Source organism: Grammomys surdaster, unplaced genomic scaffold, assembly GCF_004785775.1.
Source record: "Grammomys surdaster isolate TR1022 unplaced genomic scaffold, NIH_TR_1.0 125621, whole genome shotgun sequence".
In the NCBI taxonomy this organism is placed as follows: domain Eukaryota; kingdom Metazoa; phylum Chordata; class Mammalia; order Rodentia; family Muridae; genus Grammomys; species Grammomys surdaster.
The window spans coordinates 108,066-131,876 of NW_021620462.1; the positions used below are offsets into that span (position 1 = coordinate 108,066).

Consider the following 23,811-nt stretch of genomic DNA (forward strand, 5'->3'; position numbering starts at 1 on the left):
TGCTTACCTCGCATGGTCCTTTGAGGTCATGTCCTGTTTAGGGTATATGAATGCTTCTAACACCTGTCTTATTCAGCCCACCATGGTAGTTCTAAAGACTGATGAACAGCAAATGAAGTGTGGAGTGTGATTTTGGTTTAGAGTTCCTTTTGAATGCTGGGCTACTGAAGCATGGAAAGATTCTGATGTGGATTTACAGACATGGCCTCAAAGATGGAACATTAAGAGAGGAATTCAAGTAAGATATGGTACTTATACAGTAAATCCTCCTAACAGCACAAAAGCTTGTTTCAAAGACTTCCCCTACATACTGTTATATGAGAAAACTTTATGGTCCATCAATTAACCTCTACTGGCAAATTTCACCACTAACCCTACTCAATTTTGACTCTCTTGCAAGCCTCATTCACTATAATAATAAACTTGTTTGTAGGAAAATGAAAAATTAATTTTGTAAAACATATCAGCTATCTAAAAAAAGTGGATAGAAAGAAAAATACAGCATCGATACAAATTTCTCTGAACACCTTTTAGTGTAAACTCAAAATTTTTTTCAAGACATTTTTCTTCTTAGAAAATAAAAAAAAAATCATTTTGCATTTATCAAGATTAGGTATACTCTGATATGCACAGAACAACAAAATAATCCATAGCTATACAAAGGAAAATTGTGGTTCTGAAAGGCAAAAGAGAATGGAAACTAACTGTTGGTGGATGTGCATTCTTCTGGCAGTGATGAAATTCTTTGGATCTGGATAATGGTAATGGTTACGTAACTTGGTGAACACACTAAAAACTTAAATCACACAATTTAAATGAGTGCTTTATCCAGTCTATAACGCATAGCTCAATGAAATTTCAAAATTAAAAAAATCTAGCTCTGCTGTTTTGGTCAAATCTATAAGAAAAGTTTTATTTTTATAAAAAGAAGTGAAATATAAAAACAAGAGTGATAAAACTATGAAGGTAGTAGTAATAACAGCAAACGCCTCTGCTCACACAGTGTAATTCCCTTTGACTCCATTTACATTTCATTCATTACTTTAGTATGATATTTCATCTCGGCATCTACAATTTTAACAAATGCTTGGAAAGTCTTTTGTTCAGAAGCAGATGCTGGTCTGACAGAAACACACTTGAAAATGTTCTTGTCTGGGTCGTAGTGTCCAACACACCTGTGAACTCGGCCTCTAATCAGTCTTGGAAGCTCACGATCCTGTTTTTCAAAATAAAAGTCAAAAATTAGTTATTGCCTCACCTAAAGTTTGATGCTTAACTTATAATATGATCAATTAAGTTGATGATCATATTTATCAAATATGAACAATGAATCACCCCAAATGATACAATTCTCTGTTGCTTGCAGTATCATCAGGCATGCACAGGTAACCTGTCACAGAGGGATGGCCCTAACCTGGACAGAGCTTCTAATGAACTAGCAAGAAGTTGCTTCCTGAAATATGTAATAATCCCTCCAACAATGACTCATGAATTATGCACTTCTTTTTGCTAACAGAATTTCTACTGCAATGGGACTATGGCCTGTAGCTTCATCTTTTGTTAGCATAGGCACTGAAAATGGACACTTTAAAATACTCACAATTTCATAAAAAACACATGGAAGAATATTTTTCCCGTCTCTCATAAGAAAAGTCTTTGAATAATGTGGGCCAGGTGTGACAGCTGAATCCAGGACAGCTAATCAGCATTAAAGTGGGAAAATAAAATATTGACAAACATAAATAAAATTTAACAAAGGAATTTGATATTTAAACATCATCCTATAGCATCTCTCCCAGTTTTACTTATACAGTGGGTTTTACAGAGGAATTATATCCTTTTGGTGTGTTCTGTAGGCTGGATAAACTTCAGAGCCATAATAACAATACAATGCACTATAACAACAAATAAGTATCATAGTTTAATGAAAACAACATTGAATTAGAATTCTGGTGTCAGGTCTTCAGCTTAATACTATTGTATGACACTGTTTAAACTTGATTTATTTTATTCTCTAAAATAAAATATATTCATGTACATGTACAAAAATAGAGAAAAAGAGAGCAAATAGAAAACAAAGGTTTTCAGTACTTCAGGTAATCAAACTGATGTCTATCCATTTCCATAGTTACATTTAGAAGTACAGTAACAGCACCTAAGATCTACCTTTTGAGCTAATCTTCAATACGTATCTGAAACACATTAGATCTCTAGGCGGACTCACCCCACATAACTGCAGGTTTGTACTTTTTTTTATCTACATCTCCCCATCTCCTTTCCCTTGAACAAACTGTTCAACATCTCTCAAAACTGTTTCTTCATTTATAAAATTTAAGTCCTAATTCATGTTTGATTCCATAAATTTTTATCAAACAGTGTTATGCATCATTTGATAACTATCTCCTGAGTACTGATAGTAGACATCTGTTATTTTGAAGGCAACCAGCATTGCTTTGATATACATAATCTTCTTTTACCAGTTTGTGTTTTCTTCATGATATCCTAGGTATTCCAAATGGCACTAAAAATATCCAAAACAGTATTACTGAAGTATTCTTAAAATATTATACCTACCCAATACTTCAAAAAGAAGTACAGTTCTCTGCACTTGTGCTCGCCAATACTTCATGCTTTCAATGACTGCAGAAATAATTCTTAAAGAATTATCTTTTTCCTTTAACTGATGCAAGGTAGCTTCCTTTCAGGAAAAAAAAAAGCATAGCATTTGAAAAGTGTTTCACTTTTCATTAAACTTGTTGATCTATGTAAAGTCTAGCTTCTTATAAGTAAGTGTGTAGAGTGTGTAAAAAGAGCCACTCAAAGTTTTGATGCAATTAAATCCCCAAATTAAACCCATCACTACATTTCACTGCACTATAGAGTGAAAGCAAGAGTATACTTCAAATAAGAAGAGAATCATGGAGTTGGAGACATGGCACAGTGGCTAAGGCACTTGCCATATAAGCCTAATGACCAGAATTTGATCCCCACAATCGAGGAAAAGGTGGAAAGAGAAAACCAACTCCACGAAAATGTCCTCTGACCTACACACATACTCTCCCTACATGCATCATACACTCAATAATAAATAAAGTTTTACTTATACTGTTATTCATTTACTCCATTAACTTTTTCCTCCACTGAATAAGCACTACGCACCAGCTTCTTTACAAACAGTTAAGTAAAAGAATTCCTACCCTAATGAGCTCACATTGTAGACACATTGACTCATTCATTCACTTAACAAGTACTTTTTTAAAACTGAAGAAAAATAAGCATAATAGTAGAAAGGAAACAAAAGGAGGTGAGGGAAAATAAGTGTGGAAAATGGGGTGATGCAAATATAAGCTATGAGAATGTCATAATGAAAACCACTACTTTGTAGTATTAACATACACTAATAAAAACTTTTGTTTTGGTGGTATCCACTCTGTGCCAAATCTACTCAAGAAACAGTAGTAAGCAAACAAGCAGATATGGTGGCACATACAGGAGGTAAAAGTAGGTGGATCTCTGTGAGTTCAAAGACAACCTGGTCTATGTAGCAGGGTCCAGACCACCCCAGTGAGTGCTGCATGATGAGACCCTGTCTCAAAACAATGATGATGATGATGATATACCTTTACATAATTTCAAATCTAAAATAGGATTCATCAAATAAATTGCTAATAAGTATAATAAAACATTAGAAATTGTTTTCATTTGTACATGAAAAAATAAAATGAAAAGATAAAGCGAGACGGGGTTTATCATTTTAAGTGGGTACTTAAGTGGGAGCAGAGACCCGCACATGTAAAAGTCCTGAAATAGAAACATTTTGAAAAAAAAAAAGAAATGTATTTTGCATTTTTTGTACTTTGTATTTTTTTAAGATTTATTTTCTTTTATGTGTATAAGTGTTTTGTATGTATGTTTATATATGTATGTACGTTGTGCCCACAGAACCAGACTTTCAGAATGTTGTGAGCCATTGTATGGGTGCTGGGAAGAGAGCCCAAGTCTTTCAGAAGTGTGGCCAGTGCTCTTAACTAACAAGCTGCCTGACCCATACTTTATGGATTTTTGGAGATCTGAAAACACAGCAATTGAAATCCAGAGACAAGTGGATCTCTATGAGTTTGAAGCCATCCTTGTCTATATAGTGAGTTCAAGGCAACACAGTGAAATCCTGTCTCTAAACAAACAAACAAAAATACTAACTTTAATACTAACTTTCAAGGGTTGGGGCACAATTTCCTTTTGGAGAGTGAGGATTGTGAAGAGTACCTAATGAAACTATATTTTTTCAAAATTTCTCCATCTTCTCCCTCCTAAGCAAGGTTTAAATATGCCTCCTTGAAGATGACTGCCACAGTGAGTCACTGTTACTAAGGTAACAGTGTCATATCATTCTGTGTGCAAGGTAACACGGTATTTAGAATCTCTATAAAACATGCTACATTTCCAGAAAAACAGAATTTACCCTAATTTCTTGCTAAAATCAATGATGTCCATTATGAGCAAAACAAATGCCAGAGTACTTAAGCACCCAAATACTAACAGCAGTAAGAAGCTGAAAGAGCTGTGAGAGAAAAATAAAATTACCAAGACCATGGAAACTAGGCCCATAGAGGGACACAGACATTGAAAAGAGGAAATCTCTACCTCTTCTCACATTGATATCCTCCCAATGACTCCTATTGGCTGGCCTCTAGTAAGAAGACAGAAAACAAGGGATCTCAAGGTGAGGCACCAGGCAGGACAACGCAGCCTGACAGAATACAAAGATTCACAGAACAACAATCCATTGGGCCTTGGTGTGAGGCATGAGAGAGAAGATAATCTGCACATGTGTAGAAACCATTCAAAGAACAATCAGAGGTGCAGCTTAGGAAAAGGTACATGCTCTCTACACTATAAATCAAAGCACAGAGATATTGTAGTATAGACCATATTAATCCCAGTGTGAAGAGTCTTAGATGAACAGCACTTTGCAATATGATGTAGAAGGCAAGAAAGGCAGAACAGGACCAGATTATAAAGCAGAAGTCAGCAAACTATGGCCTACACTCCACACTAACTTAACCCACTATTTCTGTCAACTTCTACTGGCCCACAACCATGCTCATTCATTAATGTGCTATCTCTGGCTGCTTCCAAGTTACAATGGCAGAGTCTTGTAGTAAAATAACTGGACCGAAGACAGTATGGTCTATAAAACCAAAAATGTTGTTATGTGGAACTTTGCAGGAAAAGATTTCTGATATCTTTGGTGAGGGGGGAGGAATGACATAATAAAAAGCATGGATTGTTTCTACAAACAATGGATAAACTATTGTTACCTTAGTGATTAAAAGAGTTAAAACCAGAATTCAGTAAGAAACTCTAGAGCCACTATTTGAAAAAAAAAAAATTCTAAGCTATTTCAGAAACCAACACTCCTCTTCTCCAACGGGAAGCTGGATATTTATGCTAATCTACATATGCCATGTATGTATCTTTCTAAATATTTACTACTTAAATGTGTAAATAAGCTATTCATTAATATTTAAATGTTTACCTTCAGAGCATTTTCTCTTGGAACATCTCCCAACACTGTTTTCTTAAGTGAATTTTGCTGAAAACTTGGTTTAAATGCCTGCAGTGCACTGGCTCTGTCTGGGCCTTTCATTGTAGAGCCAGGCAGTTTTGGTAAACATGTTTGTCGGGTCTCTTCAGCTTCCTTGTGTCCAGGTAAGTTAGGAAATTCGGGTGTTTGGAACTGTTTTTGTCGTCGTTGAGCTCCCAAGTCCACTGGACAAGAACTGAATTTACTGCTTGCCACAGGGCTTACAGTTTTATGCTGAGGTCGGAAATCATTTCTATCCCAAGTTCTCAAGCTAGTGTTTCTGTTGTTGTCTCTGTAGCTGTAAAAGGAAAACATATTTCACTATGTCTTCATATTTAGGAACAACCAATGAAATTTTTCATTATTCTGACAATCTGTGGTTTATAGCTACTAAGTAGTAAGACATTTGAAACACATCATTCATCATATCACAGTGATATAATATATTATTACTTCTCTTTCAAGATGAAGAGACAGAGTTTGGAGGAAGTAGTAACACACACAAAGTTAAACAGCAAGTCACTGGCAAGTTCAGAAATGGAAGAGGACCAATCTCCCAGCTCAGAATACATTGCTACAAATATGTGTCTATGATACTTGAGCCTCCACATAACAGTAGTTTCCAAGTAGAAAAATTGTGAGGACTTTCACTTAATTCTTTGTACATTTATCTTGAAATTTTCTACAAAGTAAAAAAAAAAAAAAAGCTACAGCTTGCCTGTAAGGTTATTTAATGTTTTATGCTTTGAAAAGCTCTACTATACAACTCAGTATAGCATTTCTTTACCACCCTAATCTACATTGCTCATAAAGCTTGTCAATACAAGATGTCAATAAAACCCATAATAAAGTATATTTTCGGGCTGGAGAGATGGCTCAGCGGTTAAGAGCACTGACTGCTCTTCCAGAGGTCCCGAGTTCAAATCCCAGCAACCACATGGTGGCTCACAACCATCCGTAATGAGATTGGATGCCCTCTTCTGGTGTGTCTGAAGACAGCTACAGTGTACTCATCAATAAAATAAATAAATAAATATTTTTTAAAAAAGTATATTTTCTAAGCAGATCAGTTTAAAACTTACATGGGAAAGAAAAATGAGTCCAACTCACAAACTCTTAATCATGAATAATTTTCCCAGAAATACCTGCATTACAAGGCAGTCAATTCAACCCACCCATTGTTTCAGGGGGAAAAAAAAGACAGGGATAACCTAGTGATCAGCAAAAGACTAGGTTTTATGAGGCCTAAGGCTTGTACAATTTGAGAAATACTGTTAACAAATTAACTATAAATTTAAGAATAAAAGGATAAAAAATCATAATTATGAATCTAGGTTATAAATACCACAAACATCATTAATATGCAGGAAAAAATATTACAATTATTGCTATTCATTAAATGTTTGATACGCCCTGCTGTGGGGCTATTTCCTCTGAATTGAAACATTCCTTCCTTAATGGAAGGAGGCTCAAAAGATTGAGGCAGATAATGAAATTCAGAAGACTCAGAAAACCACTAGGTCCTTCCCACAAGTATAAAAGACAAAAAAAGTTGCAGAGAGGAAACTCTTTGACAGAGAACTCCAGAGATGGGCTTTTGTGGAGTCATCAGCCATACTGGGGTAAGCTTTTCTATGAGAGAGCTACCTTTGAGTCCTCCATGCTCTTATGGGTAACATCTCACACATGCTTTTTATTACAAAGAAATCATTGAGAATCACTACAAAGCATGCCATGTTAGTCATACTTCCAGAAAATAAAGAAAAACAGAATTCACTCTGATGTTTTCCTAAAAACAATAATTTTTATATTTCTGAGTAGAAAAACACAGAACACTTAAGCAGAACTAACAGATATATTATTTGTTATTACAGTATATTGTTAAATGTTATACTATAATATACTACTATAATATACTACTATAATATACTAAGTGAAGAAATCTAGGCTCATAAAGATTAATGCGTGTTCTCAAATATGCTGATCCTAGCTTCAATTTCTTAGAAGTATTTTTTTAATTTAGAGTACCTGTACAGCCTAAGAAGCTAGAAAGGGAATGTTGAGAAAGTACCATAAGGGGAACATAGAAGAACACAGGTGATAGTAAAAGTAAGTTTTATTCACCAGATGTAATTGGCATCTTGAAGTCTTACAGCTGAATATGCTTACCCTTTCTAGTTATTTCTGAACTCTGGATGGATGGTTCAACTCAGTTGTTCTGGCTTAAAACTCCTCTCCAATATAACTAATTCAAATTGGCTTCTCTTGGCTTCTCAGTGAATTGGTCTGCTTGAAAACTTCCTCTGAATTCCATGATCTGAACTGCACTGACTACACAAACTGAATGACTGCATGAACTCAACTGAACTCAACTGCGCTGAACTGATCTGAACTGCACTGCACTGCACTGCACTGCACTGCACTGCACTTCACTGAACTGCACTGAACTGAACTGAACTGAACTGAACTGAACTGAACTAAATAAGTCTACTGCATTGAACTGTCCTCTCGTCCAGACTCCCTCACTCTGCACTTCTGTCACCTCTCTTTCCTGTCTCTTCTCCTGAGAGTTGGGAGTTGGGTGTATCCTATCTCTGACTCATTCTCTCAAATCTTTCTCTGATTCATCACTTGTCTGCCCCTCAATTAGACATCATTTTCAAACATGGCTGCTTTCTTCTACAAATCGACCTTACCTACATTGTTTGAAATTAAAGGTGTGTACTAAGGGTATATTCCAGCCAAAGGGATTAAAGGTGTGTGGTGTGTCTGCAGCAGGATCACATAGATCTAGGTCTTTGGATGTGATCCCTTGCCTGAATAGCCATAATGCTCTAAAATCCCTCTACAGTGATATGAAAGTAGAGATGAGGAATGCTGGGGGAGGAAGGGTTTGTGTAGGCATGAGGATAAGGATACAGGAAAGATAGTGGGCATAGACAAAACAAATATATATATGAAATAGCTATACGAAAACCCACTTTAAGTCAGTTTAAACCTTCCCTATACTCTACTTCCACAGATCAAAACAAACTACAGATCAAAAATATTTAGAAAAAATTACATCTGTACCCAACATATACTTTGTCATTACTTAAGTACACAATGTCAATTGTATAACATTTACATTGTATTCCATTATATAATTTAAAGTATACAGGAAGGTATACATAGATTATATTCAAATATTAGCTTGTTATTGTAGAAATTTCCTAAATGTATTTCTAAGAAAGAAAAAAGATGCCGGGCAGTGGTGGCGCACACCTTTAATCCCAGCACTTGGGAGGCAGAGGCAGGCGGATGAGTTCGAGGCCAGCCTGGTCAATAGAGTGAGTTCCAGGACAGCCAGGGCTACACAGAGAAACCCTGCCTCGAAAAAAAAAAAAAAAAAAGAAAAAAAAAGAAAAAAGATTTTCTTAAAAGAAAGAAAAGAAAGAGAAAGCATATGCAGACTCACTCCCAGGCACTTTGGCTTCTTTCAGCATTTGATTGAATAGATTTAGACACAGAATCTTGACTTCTCGGGCAATAAGAAGCAGAAGCTGGTATTTGCCTTTCAAGGAAAAATTTTGTTAAACACAATTTGCTTTCAAATTGATAAATGTAAAATGTATACATAAAGTAACATCAGTCAGTGACAGACACCCATGTATTGATTCATATGTTTTTCACATACCCTGTATTCACTGTTTTCTTTAAAGGAGCCACCTCTGGATTCACAGCTTCCCATGCCCAATCTCAGAAGTATAAAAACACATAAAAATAAGATTTCATTTTCAAAATAATTCCTTACATTTATTTAATTTGGTAGTTCTAACAAATTGAAGAAATAGACATAGTCTTTGGTAGCACTTGATTTGTCACAGCCTAATTTTACAGATGTCTTTCTTACTTACTGTATTTAAGCAAAGATAGTAGTTTAATCTGTCTTTTCCACAACTGATTCTAATTAATGCCTTATAATTGGCAACATAAATTTAGTTGAATCCAATGTTTCTTAAATTTTATTCCACTCCACATAAAGAAATGCATCACAACTGGTAACAAGATAACTATTTTCGAAACTAACAAAGACACACAGAATCAGAGTAAGATAACAAAATTACTATGTATGGTATACACTTCTATATACATTTACTAATCTGCTCTACTTACTCTCTTATATCCTTAATTTCTATTTTTATGTTTTAACTATTTACACGTGGGGGGCACGCAGTGTACATGAGTGTAGATGCTCGTGGAGGCCAAATGATCCCCTGGAGTTGGAAGTATAAAGTAGTTGTAAGATACCTGACAAGAGTGTTGGGAACCAAACTCAGGTCCTCTGAAAGACTAGTAATCCCTCTTAACCACTAAGCCAGCTCTCTTTTCCCATATTCTCTTCTTATAAATGTTGACTGTATTCTAGACTAATAGGTCAAGATAAAAATTCATATTTCCTCATGAGATAGCTCACACTTGTAATTTCTCAAGATCAGTATTCATGCTATGTATAAAACACTGTAAATGATGAGAAAGATTTTAAGTGATGGTGAATGCTGACTTGTACATGTCCATGTGAATTTCTACTTTTTATATATAAAATGAGAATGAGGGCCACAGATGACTCTGTGGGCAAGGGAACTTGCCATGCAAGCTTCATATGCTAAGTCTGATACCAAAATCCACAGTGGAAGGAGAGAACTGACTCCCAAAATTTGTCCACACATACACATACACACACACACACACACTAATAATAAAATTCAAATTTTAAAAATTAAGATATTATATGTTAACTTTATACTTTAAATTCCTAGTGTGGGAAAACAATGACTATATCAAAGTCTATGAAAGCACACTGAAAAAATTAAAATATGAGTATTGCTATATATAAACTTATTTTAATATTTTATTCATATATTCCATTAATAATTTTAAAGTTTGTTTCCAAAATTTAAATATACATAACCAGAATGTGCCAAGTAGATTTCAGAATATCTGCCTATCAGTGCTCTCTTCCAGAGGGAAGTAAAAAAGAGAGTGAACACTGAGACAGTGAGCAAGATGGCCTAGCAGGAAGCCTTGCCACCAAGCTTAATGACTTGATTCTCATCTCTAGAACATACATGCACACACAAATAAATAAATAAATGAGAAAAGTAAAGTCTCTCAACACTCACCACTATGGCTAACTGGTTCACAGATGATAAGAGTTTAGTGCTCTTACTTAAAATGTAACACATATTAGAAGCTTCCTGACTCGAAAACTAAATAAAGAGTTACAAAAGACAGCCAGTATCTGAGAAGTCAAGTATGTAAACTCCCAGCAATGTCAGCTATCATAATGTGCTGGTTTGAGCTATAAGGAAGCATACTAAATGAGAGCATCTTAGACCATTTGGGCTATCACAAAATATCTTAAATTGAGTAATTTACAAATACAAGTTTTTGACAGTGCTGGAGACTAAAACATCTTAGATTGAGGTAACAACAAACTAGATGTTTAACAAACTAAGTGTTTGGTGAAAGCTTGTTCTCACTTCAGAAAGAGCCCCTCTTAGAGTATTCACATGACAGAAGAAGCAAACATCCTTCTCCTTCATCTTTCCTTTACAAGGCCACTAGTCCTTTCGTAGGGGTAGACTCCTCACAACTCTAAGTACTTCCTAAAGGTCCATCTCCTATTCAACAGTTAAGTTTCAACTTAAGAATTTTCAGAGCCCAGAAAATACTGAGGGAGACAACAGAGAAAGACAGGCAAAATTGTTCTGAGAAAGCAATAACTAAGCACTAATGACCAAGCACCAGAAACTCCTGGGCTTATTCCTTTTTAAAACTCTATATACACTTTTCCCTGTTTCTGAGGTAACTCAAACCCTTCCATCCTCTCCTAAAAAAATATATGTCACAGTATTCTATGTTCTGAGAAAGAAAAATAGTCTTTGCAATGTAGGTTCCTACTTTATTAGAACAAAGGCTCCAGACACAAAGATAGACTCCATTTAAATGCTAAGCCATCCTCGTGTACTAGGCAACTCCAAACTCCTGTGCAGGAATGCTCAGAAGGAGCCAAATCATCTCTGTATCTGGGCAGTGAAAAGCAGCAGGGACTTTCTGCAACAAGAGACCTACTAATTTTCTACTTTCTAGTTCTTGTCTCTTGAGATTTTTCCCTACTAATTTTCTTACCTGTTGGTAAAGAAGGGAAACCATAACTGTCAGAAACAGTACCAATACCTGGATCATTCTGAAGTGGATTAGAAGTTAATGGTTGTCTGTTCCTCTTTTTCTGATTGAACAATGGCACAGGCAAACAGCCTACACAGAATGTACAAATAAATCACTATGAAATAAGTAAATACGATGTCTATGTCTATAAAAATGTCCATTAATAATATGTAATGATACATGGTTTAGAGTCTACTTCTATATGATAACACACTATAGATATATTTCTATGCCCTTGAAATGATTTTTACAATCTTTTAGAAGTTCACATAGCTTACCAGTGTCTACAGTCCATTATTCTTCTCTGTTTTTATCCCCAAACCTTTCCCAAATCTATCTTTTCTTTCCTGCATTTCCCTCTTCTGTTTGTCTATTCCCTTAGCTGCAGAGTGCCTATAAAATATATCAAAGCTAAGAAAGAAAAAACTTTGAACCATGCTTTCCAAAAATCTAACCATACTTTAGTGTGACCACCAGCCTCTCAAACTTTGGTTTGACTAAGATTTATACTGAAATTCTGATTAACATGTAGGCTCCAGGTCACAATCTCCAATGTTGAAATTTGTATTTCAATTATTTACTCTGGAAATTATACTCCCCAAATTATACTTTTAATAAGAACCCCAGGTATCTATAATATTTCTCTATAAATTATTTTTTAAATGTCTTAAGGTGTTAATTCTCCAGCCTTCTAATGTTGTGAGCCTTTAATACAGTTCCTAGACTGTGGTGACCTCCAACTATAAAATTATTTCATTGCTACTTCATAACAGTAATTTTGCTACTGTTATGAATTGTAATATAAATACCTGACTTGTAATATAAATACCTGACATGCAAGATGTCTAATATGTGACCCCCGCAAGTAGTTTGTATAAGCTAAGCTCAGGAAGTGGCACTATTAGAAGGTGTGGCCCTGTTGGAGTAGGTATGGCCTTGTATGAGTAAGTGTGTCACTGTGGGTGTGGGTTTAAGACCTTATCCTAGCTGCCTGGAAGCCACTACTCTGCTAACAGCCTTCAGATGAAGATGTAGAACTCTCAGCTTCTCCTGCACCATGCCTGCCTAGATGTTGCCATGCTCCTGCCTTGATGATAATGGACTGAACCTCTGAACCTGTAAGCAAGCCAGCCCCAATTAAATGTGTCCTTATAAGAGTTGCCTTGGTCATGGTATCTGATCAAGGCAGTAAAACACTAAGACACCCCCAAAGGGTCTTGACCCACAGGTTGAAAACTACTTTAATAGAATGAAAAACCCAACCCAAGTAAAATACCATCACCATTTCCTCCACATGACAAGAGCAGGTTCTTCAGTCAAAACAATAAATAAACTTTTAAAGCTATAAGAGAATTCAGGATCAGAAGAGGTCTTCAAAGCAATAACTAGAAAATCCGAGATAGGACCCAAGTTCCTAAATCTCAGTTTAGAAACCCTTAACAGTACCATTGTCTAGCTGCCTCATTCTCACTGGAGAATACTAACCCAGGAAGATCTCTAATGAAAACCTATTGTCATGTAGGTTCTTGAGTCAGGATGGCTGGGTTTTAACTGTGCCTTCAATGAGGATTTGAAATTAAACTTCAAAGTTAAATATGAACAGTTTCCTTAAATTCTTTGTACCAAAAATATATACAAAGAAGCATAACATAATGATTAAGAATGTAGACTCTAAAATCAGATTTCTAGGTTCAAGTACTATTTCTAAAACTCAATAGATTACTTATCTATGGTCTTTGTGTCTTGGTGTCTTATCTAGAAAACAGAGGTGATGACAAAGATTAAATAATACCTGTGACTAAATGTCTAGAATATGGTGTCCCATCATGAATTATCATACAGTCTTCGTTGTACATCATAATCATTTCCCTGACTCTTGTCATTCTTGACTTCTATCCTTACCTTACTTCATAATTGAGAAAACAAAAACAATACAAAATATTAGAGAACAGCTTAGTTGTTGGTGGCTCAGACCTTTGATCCCAGCACTCAGGAGGCAGAGATAGGTGGATCTGTGTGTTCAAAGCCAGCCTGGTTTCTATGAGGAGTTCCAGGACAGCCAAGGCTACACAGAGAAAAAACACTTGAAAAGTAAAAACACTGCTAGAGGGCTGAGGCAGAAGTGGTATGTGAGTGGGGGAGCACCCTCTTAGAGGCAAAGGGGAGGGAGGATGATGGGATGGGGGATTTGTGGAGAGGAGATCAGGAAGGGGAACAACATTTGAAATGTAAATAAATAAAATGACCATTTTTTTAAAAAAAAAAGACATACTTTAAAAAAAGAAAACATTTTAACAAGTCAATCAAAAAACCACAAATGTATTTCTTTGTTTCCTGCTCAAAACCATAAATAAATCAATCCCTTAAGTTTTGTAGAAAACGCATCAGAGTAAATCTCAGTATATTTAATTTTACTCTCATCTCTACTGCTAAATACTTTGCCTTGACAAGCTTACTTTACCTCTTTTGACTATAAAAAGAGGCTAAACTAAATGTCTAATCTCTTTAAACATTCTTTCCCAGATGTTCCTATAAACTATACATGCTTTGTGTACTATGTGAAAAATACCAAAAACAAATGCTGTTCAATACCTGCTGTACTTCGAGATGAACTTTCATTCAGGTTTCTCTTCATTTTCTTCAATGTCAAAGCTTTTTTTATTTAGCATTTGACATTTACAAAACGAAGTTAACTAAACCACAGAAGGAAGAAACATGTAACTCATATTCATCAGCAAGATCAACTTTTCAGTCAATTAATTATGGACACTATGGTTTAAAACTATCAAATGCAATCACCTCAGGAATTGCTTTATAAATAAGAATTTAAAACATACCCAATTTTCCCAGCTATGTTCAAATAAGTTATGACAGGGATAGATATAATCTTGTTTTCTAAATATATACAGAGTTTCCACACAGTCTAAGCAATATATCAATCAGAATTCAAGACCTATAATAGGAATTTTGAACCAAAGCTATAAGGGAAAAAAAATACAGCATGTGCAAACTTACAGAAACAAATAAAACGTTTTCCCATTGTATTTTTACTGATTTTAGCCTCCTAATATATCTATATCTTAATATAATTTATTTAATTCAACAAATGTTTGCCCATGAAAAGGCCAGACACAAACCCAAATAATTTCTACTGCAAATCCACATCCCAGTGAGACAAACTGATGTGAATACCAGTAACAGTGCAATCAAACAGGTACACATTAGTGTCCAAATATCATTTGCAAAAGTAAAACTCAAAAACAAGAGACTGAGGACTGCCTCTTTGTGTGTCTTGAACTTGAAAGCAGAATATAGGAAACTCTTAAATATTTTTTTACCACTCTAGGAATCAGAACAGAGATGGACCCATTTTTTTTTTCAACACAGAAACACCAGCTCATCCTAAGCCTAAGAGAACTTACAGGGGTGGAATACCTTAAATATCCTAAACCTATGGCATGTGAGACAGAGTCTCATACAACCCAGACTTGCCTCAAACTTCTAATCTTCCCATCTCTACCACCCAAGTGTTGGGACTGCAGGAATAGGCCATTATGCTTGATTCACAAATACATGGAAGTACATCATCTTCCTGAACCACTAAACACTGTTGTCCTGAACCCAGCGTCCAAGAGAACCGGCTTCAGCTCGAGCAGGGTGATGGGAATGGGGTGACTGGGGTGACAGGACCAGGATGACTGGGGCGACAGGAGTGGTGGAAGCAAGGGTAGCAGAGGCAGAGTGGCAGGGGGCCGGAGGTGGGAGTGCGGTGACTGGGGTGGTTGGGGCTATGGGAGCAGGGATGATGGAGGTGGGGTGGCGGGGCAGGTATTGGGGTTCTGGAGGTACTACCCGACTCACTGACAAACCTGCTCTAAGACCATGGCCTCAAGCAGAGGCCGGCAGGGCCTGTTTGAGGCCTCCTTAAAGGAAGGGAGAGATTTCCAGTCAGAATTCATCTTCCCTTCCAACAGGCCCCTCCCGCCTGACACACCCACTCATGGGGCCCGTTTTAGGTCAACGAACGGTATTTCCCTCCAAGAATCCCCTGCCAACACCAAGTACAAAGAGAGCCTTCAAGTTAACCTCGCCTCCGTCAGCAGGCAGCCACACGGACCTTCCCGCCTCCGCAAACCCGCGGGAAACTTTGCGCAGGCGCAGCAATCCGAAGCACAGCACGCAGGCGCTCTGAAGCCCCTGCACTACTAACTGCGCAAGCGCAGGGGTCAAGGCCTCGCGAGAGTTAAAGGAGCAAGAACAACTGAGTTTCTCTGCTCCTAAAGGCAAAAGCGATGCCCTTTGCTTTGTTGCTTGTGAGGTACGGCTCTACCTCTTTAGCTATTTTGTCCACAGACAGAAACTTGTTCTGGTTATGGATTAGGCGGGAGGAAATCCCCAGCCCAGCCTTGCTCCAGCCCAGTGACATCAGAAAATCATGGCCTCTCTTTCCCTTCCGCCTTGCCCATTTCCTAGACACTAGAAGTTTTCTAAGATGCTGCTGACATCAAAGATTGTGTCTAAAGAGAATAATTCCCAAAGCAGCAAAACAAGGCCCAATATGACCACATGTCTGTCATGGGTCAGGCAGGAAATTTTTGTCTCCAGGAGACCTGTGGGGGAGCTGAGTCCCGTTTTGAAATGCAGAGAGCAGGCAGGCAGGAAGGACCAGCGCTACCATTGTTAAGGAGAGCAAAGGAGCACATGGGCCTCAGAGGTCTACGAAGGAAGCAGGGTGGTATGAGAACCTGAGCTCCTTCCTATATAAGGAGCAATTGGAGATGTGGACAAACTCATTAAGTTGGTAGCTTTTCTTGATTTTTCTCCAGCTTTTCACATACGGGTAGAAACCACTTTTTGGAATAATTTCCAAAAATCTCATTTGTAATTCCCACTTGCAGAATACTTACCAAGCATGCATTTGAACACTACTGTTAGATTCACAGAGACAGCCTCATGTCAGGAGAAGCTTCTGTCACAGAAGCCTGTCTGGAAAAAATGGGGAGTTCTTGCCTCTGTGACTTTGGGCATGTGATGTCTACATTTCCTTCTTTGAGAAGATAGCAATAACAGTATTTACTTAATTGCCTTAAAATATTAAAAGAGATATTAAATGATTCCAGCACATAATATGTGCTCAATAAAGGTTAATTCCTGTTTCCAATAGTTGCTGCCATTTTGCTGGTATAGACTAGCTACTTAGAATAGCTATCTTTGCTCAAAGACTAGGTCCTCTTATTTCCCTGTCTTCTGGCTATCCAACATAGCTGAAGAGAAGTGGAAAGGGCTGCTGTGGAGAGATGGTTATTAGTAAATGCCTAGAAGAAAATTAAAACTAGAAGAAAATAAAAACATGTTAGTTTCTTTGTCGGTAAGTAAGAGTGGTAGTGGCCTGGATAATGAGATAAGGAGTAAACTTTGAATAGGATCATTTTCAATTTGGAAAAAGCCTTCAAAAAAATATCTGGAAAAAACCTATTCATCATTATTCCAGATAGAATACTTACCTAAAATGTGAGTATAATAATTTTCAAGGAAGTGGAGTTTGCCTTGATATATGCATACATAAACATGTGTACAATACATAATGCCTCCCCCAAAAAATAATAATTTATCATTCTTAAAGAGGCAAGGGAGGGGGTATGGCTCAGTGGTAGAGTGAGTGCCTAGACTATGAAAAAAGAAAAGAAAAGAAAAGAATCACAACTCTAGTGAAAGAGATAACATGTACTACATCTGTAAAGCATGGACATGAGCAGTATGGACTCTTTGCTAGAAGTCCATGGACTCATATACGCTACCCCAGCTCTGTTCTGGTTATCATTCATCTCCACCTAGAATGTTGATCAGGATGGATGACAACAAGACAGCCACAGAGAAAGGATAGAATTAGAACTATAATAGTGTGATTGCCTGACTCCTGAACAGCCACATTATCTATAAGACACTTTCTTTAAAATATGGAACAGGGAATCCTTTTGATCGTCTGTCCTAGCTAGTTTTAGCTGTCAACCTGACATGGCTGAGAATCATCTGCCGAGATCCGATTGGCCTGTGGCCATATCTGAGAAAGATTATATTAATTGACAATTGATCTGGGAGGTCCCAGCCCACTATGAGTGGTACCAACCCTCCCTAGGTAGGTGGATTTAGGCTACATAAGAACACTAGCTGAGTAGAGGCAGAAAGTGAATTAGTAGATCTTCCTTCATGGGCTGTGCATATGTCTGCATAAATTCCTGTCCTGACTTCCCACAAGGATTAATTAAGTTGCTTTTGGCCAGAGTTCTGCTCTATCACAGCAACAGAAAGCAAACTAGACTATCTTCTGACATTCTGTTTCAGAAACAGCCTCAGCTTAATACCCACAACAAAATTCCTGGCATTGATCCATTGGCTAGCCATACTGTGAGTCATACTTTATTGTCCCCTTGTTTTAAACTACATAATCTTATACTTAAAAGAAATTAGTAATCTCAGAACTCAGGAGGCTGACAGGAGGTTCACAAGTTCAAGGCCAGTCTGAGCTACATAACCAGTTTGAAGCCAGCCTAAGCTATGTGGCAAGACCCTGGCAAAACAACAGCAACAACAAAAACCACAAATCTGTAGTTCTGGAAGTAACACTTTTGAAAGTATTTCAATCAAGATATGATAACTAGAAATGATTTTATTCAGTATGCTATCAATTCTCTGAACTCTCAAAAACAATAACTAATAGAAGTGGATAGATTTTGCCACATGCTTTGGGAAAGAGAGTTAAAAGGTGATTTGGGAAACCAGGAGTTAAAACTCTTGGAAGTTAACTTGGTATAAGAGAGCGAAAGCCTCTGCTGCCCCAGTTGTAAGCAAAAGCTTTCGTTTTCTAGTAAAGCTTCCGGCAGGAGACAAACCGTACACAGTAACAAGGTAAGTATTCGAGCTGCTGCCGGCCATTAACTGCCCAGGGAGTTACTCACTTGGACACACCACAGAAACTTTAGAAATGTGAAAGTATACTTCAAAATGCTGACCTGTTAAAATTCCATAAAACAAGCCTCAAAGTTCGAGTCACTGGTGCCTGCCATGAATAAGTTACTGAAACAGCGTTTCCAGAGAGACTAGGGCAAAGGACAGAACAAACCACAGGTCAGCAGGAAAGGAACAAAATACTTACAGCAGGGTGCTAATAATTCACCACAGTTCAGTAAAACCACCACGGGAGCAGAACTGTCCTCTCTCTACATGTGCCTGTTTTCATCATTGCAAAGTGTTCAGCGTATGCTGAGGCAGAAAGAAAATCAAAGACTACAGGGACTTTGTCTTAGATTACAGCAGTAATTTCAATGTATAAGTAGTCTTGACTTTGTTTTATCTCTGCATTATAATCTCTTTAAAAACAAAAAAGTATTGAGGATTTGCTTACTAAATACTATGAAACATTTTGTATTTCCACCATGCATTTGGCTTATGTGTCTTGTGATTCTACATTGTGCTGGCTGTTTATGTGAACTCTGGAAGAGCAAAATTAGAAGTTCAGAGGAATCCAAAAATAACAGAGTCACCCTGTTGTCCTGTGGCAAACGCTGGCCTTAATGAGGAACATGGCTCCTGGGCCTAGCTTTCTTTTATGTAACTGTGGAAACATAATCGGGCTAAGTGCTTCTTTCCTTTATCCTTGCAATGAGGATGTCTGCCCATTATAACTCATAAAGTGAATTTATGAATAAAGCAAGCAGACGTCTGTGGGGAAAAATTATAGATTAACCTACCCTGTATGGTAAATGATTGCTTTATTGTGTCCTTATGAAACTATGAAACAACTTAGTGTTGTTTCATATATATATATATATATATATATATATATATATATATATATATATATGAAAATATATAATATTTCCGGTACTTCAACATTCTTGGCTTTCTGGGTGATTGAGTATGAAATCAAGTAAGATTGGCTCAGAGTTAATTTTCCAAAGCTATGTAATCAATCATCTTATCCTGGATTAGTTCCCCTAGTAAGACTCCATTTAGAACAACACATTCCAGAAGAAAGTCTTTGATATCAGTAAATGAGATCATGTCTGTATAACTCATATGATGTAGTTAAAATATATGTAATATATGTGTAATACATGCTTATATGTTATTTTGTATATATTATGTTGCAAAAATATTTTCAGGCATTTAAGAGACTTGAATATTACTGACAGCTGCTTTTCATTTGGTATTTAGACAAATTAAAAAAAAAAAGACATCATAGAACTACCAAAACCTTCATGAGACAGAAGTTAAAAATGTTTCAAAGTCACTTTTGAAAAATAATTTTTATTTGTTCATTATTTGCATGTAAGAGACAGAGAGGATAAAGAGAGAGAACAGACACATATGTGGTGGTCAGAGGACAACTTTGAGAAGTTGGTTCTCTCCTCAGGATTGAACACAGCAGTATTATTGCCTGCTGCGTTTCTGCCATGCTCTGTGTCAGTGACCCTATCGTGACTGGGTTCTTGTGCCTCTGACTGTGGACAGCTATGCTGAAAGAAAGGATGCTGCTCAAGAGGAGGTCAGAGACAACAAGGCCTTCAGATCAGGAAAAGTGCCTTGCTTACTTTGGAAATGTTTTTAAATGTCAGTGGAAACAAAAACACTGAATAAACCACACTGTTATATTTAGGAGGATTGGGCTTAATGTGGTATTATTTTATAAATAATAATTCTGAACAGAAAGGAGAATTTTTATACCAGGGCATGCTAACTAACACAGTTGTGCTTCGATCTGCTGACCATCTGGGGGAGATAGAAGTTAACAGCTGCATCTTGATCCTTGATCTTTGTATATTGTAATCCAAATATGGTCAAGGGCGGGGAAACAGAAGGGCGTGTACATAGAATAAACAGGCTCAGAAGTTGTGGCAGAAACAGTTGTGAAGTCAGTTCTCGAGAGGATTCTGTATTTTGCACTTCTCATTTAGTTCTAAACTTGGCAACTTTTCTCAGAAGTTAAGTGTCCTTTGACCTCATCTCTTCTGAATTGCAGAAATCAGATCAGATTTTGGTATTTAGTAAAATGACTTCTTGTGTTGCTGAAGAACCTATTAAGAAGATTGCCATCTTTGGGGGGACTCATGGAAATGAACTGACAGGAGTGTTTCTAGTTACTCACTGGCTAAAGAATGGCACTGAAGTTCACAGAGCAGGGCTGGACGTGAAGCCATTCATTACCAACCCAAGAGCTGTGGAAAAGTGCACCAGATACATTGACTGTGATCTGAATCGTGCTTTTGACCTTGAAAATCTTAGGTAAGAGTGGTCTCTATTCTCTGAGGGTATATATGGGTGAAAAGCGTTAGTCACTGGAAAGGACGTGTGAATGCTCCTAGTAAGTCATCAGATCCATACGTAGAGCGTCCATGGTGAATAAGATCACTTTCACTTTTAATCATGCTGCTTTACGAGAATTTTGCAACTACACAAACAGGGCATTCACGTGCTCTAATCTTCTTTTTGCTGTATGCCATCCAGTACACAGCAACAAATAAGAAATATCTATATTTTTGACTCATGTGAATTGAAAGTAATCCTCTGCATAAGTTTGTGTTGTGCAACATGTAAAAATAAAGATCTAAATTATTCTAAAAAAAAATAAAATAAATAAATGACTGTTTGGTCATTATACTGGTAAACATACTGTTCTGTGGGAAAGTCACCTCTGTGCTTTCTTGCAGGTATGTCTTCCTCACTATGTCCAGTGAGGAAATTATGACATTTTGATTAGTATTTTTTGAATGAGAGTGAGTAAGGACCAGAGAATAACAGGCTGCTCTGTGACCTGGGGGATAGACAAGCTTATCTCTAGTGGTGGCTTATCATCATTGAGGAAAATGAGGGCTGAAGGTGCTTCCTTAGACCTTTCCAAATTTGGGTTGGGATTATAGGCCTGCCCCAGCAGGATTGGCCTTGAATTTATTTGCTGGTAAATACTTGGCTGAGCTAGGGAATTCCTGAGTCCAGATCTACCACAGAACAAAAGAAATGTAAATAAAACAAAATTTGCCTTTATAAAGTATTTGTTTTCCAAAGAAGTTACACAACAGAGACACTTTGGGGCCCAAGCAACTTTATTAGCATAATTTAAATTCCAGAAATACTTTTATCTTTATGATTGAGGTTATTTCAGGACAGTTAATGTTTGTTTACCTAAATAGTTATTATCTACCTTATATATTACAAGTAAGATTTGTTGAAGAATGAATCTTTGAACCTGCATATTAACTTCCCAAAAAACTCTGAAGTGGGCTGGGGTGAGTTTTCTTACAAGAATAGCCAATAGCAACTTCTCAGTGACTGTGGCACTTTAAGTTGGGTTCACATTCTGTTTCTTAGCCTTAATACTTCAGAGACTAGACAGCCCTGTCTCATGGTGGTTATAAACATCATGAGATAAATAAACCAGTGAGCCTGTCCCATGTGGCCTCTGCTAAGTCGCTGCCTTTTCCTGCATTCCTCATTACAGCGGTGACACTATTACCCACAAGTTCCTTACAGAAGCAACCTTAGAGCCTTCTTGTGTGGGAGGGAAAGTCCTTCCACATACTCTTTACAAGAACTCCACAGAGCAGCCAGGCTTTGAAGCACAGGTCTATAATCTCAGCTATCCAGGAAGCCAAGGCAGGACAAGGCCAGCCTGGGCAACATATCAAGATCCTGCCTTAAAACAAATCATTTTAAAAGTGGGCTAAGGATGTGTCTCAGATGGGAAAATACTTGCCTAACATGAGTAAGGCCCTGGATTCTTTCTAGTACTATAAAAACATAAAGGAACTTTGCAAAGCCAGTCTTCCTCTGTGAACAGATAACAAGCCTCTTACAGAATATATATGCATCCAGTTTGACTCAGGCTTGCTCCTATGTGTTCTTCATGTGGTGACCACAAGAGTGACCCTTGCATAGAAACTTTCTGCCATTCCCCTATTGAAAGTTCTCTTTGACTCTTCTGTCCAGAGTAGATCTCAGCAAGCTACTGCGATAGTACAGCTACTGTAGCACTGTGGCTGCTAGTGCCTTACAAGGTCTGCCCCTGTCTCTTCCTGCAGTCTGCTCCTGTGGGACTCTTCCATGGTAACTGGACCCCAGGCTTGAGAATTCAGAGTGCCCACTGTCTTCCAAGACTTAAAACATTAACTCTGAGCATCTGAGTGGGTAATGATACCATTTACCCAAATGGAAATAAGTAGGTTCTGGAGTGATGTCATGAACTAAAATGAACTAATCAGGAGTTAACTTTGTAAATGCCTGTGTGTGTGTGTGTGTGTGTGTGTGTGTGTGTGTGTGTGTGTGTGTTGTATATCACATTAAGAACTGTATTTGATTGCAAAAAGAAACTCAAGAATGCCAATCTAAACCAATAAGGGTCTCTTGTTCATATGCAGTATGTCCAAATGTAGGTGGCCCAAGGCCAGTGCAGTAGCTCTCTGATGCCATCAATGCCTTGGGCTCTCTCCCCCTACTGTACTTCACCTCACATGGACGTTTTTTCTTCTTATGTTTTTTTTTCTTTTTTTTTTTTTTTTTTTTTTTGCTTCATAGTTACAAAATGACTGCTATGCCTTCTTGATTGCAGATATGATTTCCAGGCAGTAAAGAGTCTGGTACAAACTATTAAAAAATAGCTAGGTAATAGAAATATATGGACTTAGGTTTTAAAAATATGGTTGAGAGACTCAGTAGAGAAGTATAAATTTAAACCATTATCATGTATAGAAAAAACTCAGGGTTCTATTCTCTGGCCACACTGAGAGGCTGGGTAAGGTACTGTACACGGATACATGCAGCAGGGACAGTCAGTACTGTACACACAGATGCAGCAGGGACAGGCAGTACTGTACACACAGATGCAGCAGGGACAGGCAGTACTGTACACACACACATGTAGCAGGGATAGGCAGTACTGTACATGCACACATGCAGCAGGGAGAGGCAGTGCTATACACACACACATGCAGCAGGGACAGGCAGTGCTGTACACACACACA

General features: G+C 37.4%; 2 protein-coding genes across 5 annotated transcripts in view; one reads left to right on the top strand and one right to left on the bottom strand.

The window, feature by feature from the left end:
• Positions 1-886: 886 nt before the first annotated feature.
• Positions 887-18,866, bottom strand: Spata22 (spermatogenesis associated 22). Of its 4 annotated transcripts, none has more exons than XM_028787287.1 (9): positions 18,808-18,866; positions 14,390-14,490; positions 11,807-11,887; positions 9,264-9,324; positions 9,045-9,140; positions 5,540-5,885; positions 2,575-2,698; positions 1,601-1,698; positions 887-1,216 (listed from the first exon to the last, which is right to left on the bottom strand). In XM_028787287.1, the coding sequence occupies exons 2-9, from the start codon at positions 14,430-14,432 to the stop codon at positions 1,025-1,027; spliced, it is 1,041 nt and encodes a 346-aa protein (XP_028643120.1). In that variant the 5' UTR covers positions 14,433-14,490; positions 18,808-18,866; the 3' UTR covers positions 887-1,024. The 4 variants fall into 4 exon arrangements, with proteins under 4 accessions (XP_028643120.1, XP_028643119.1, XP_028643121.1 ...); XM_028787286.1 differs by having other exon boundaries at positions 11,759-11,887; XM_028787288.1 differs by lacking the exon at positions 9,045-9,140 and having other exon boundaries at positions 11,759-11,887.
• Positions 18,650-23,811, top strand: part of Aspa (aspartoacylase) — a 19,069-nt gene continuing 13,907 nt past the window's right edge. Inside the window, exons 1-2 of the mRNA XM_028787290.1 lie at positions 18,650-18,703; positions 20,817-21,079. Of these exons, the coding sequence (XP_028643123.1) occupies positions 20,847-21,079 (233 nt within the window). The 5' untranslated portion in view covers positions 18,650-18,703; positions 20,817-20,846. The remainder of the gene's footprint in view (positions 18,704-20,816; positions 21,080-23,811) is intronic.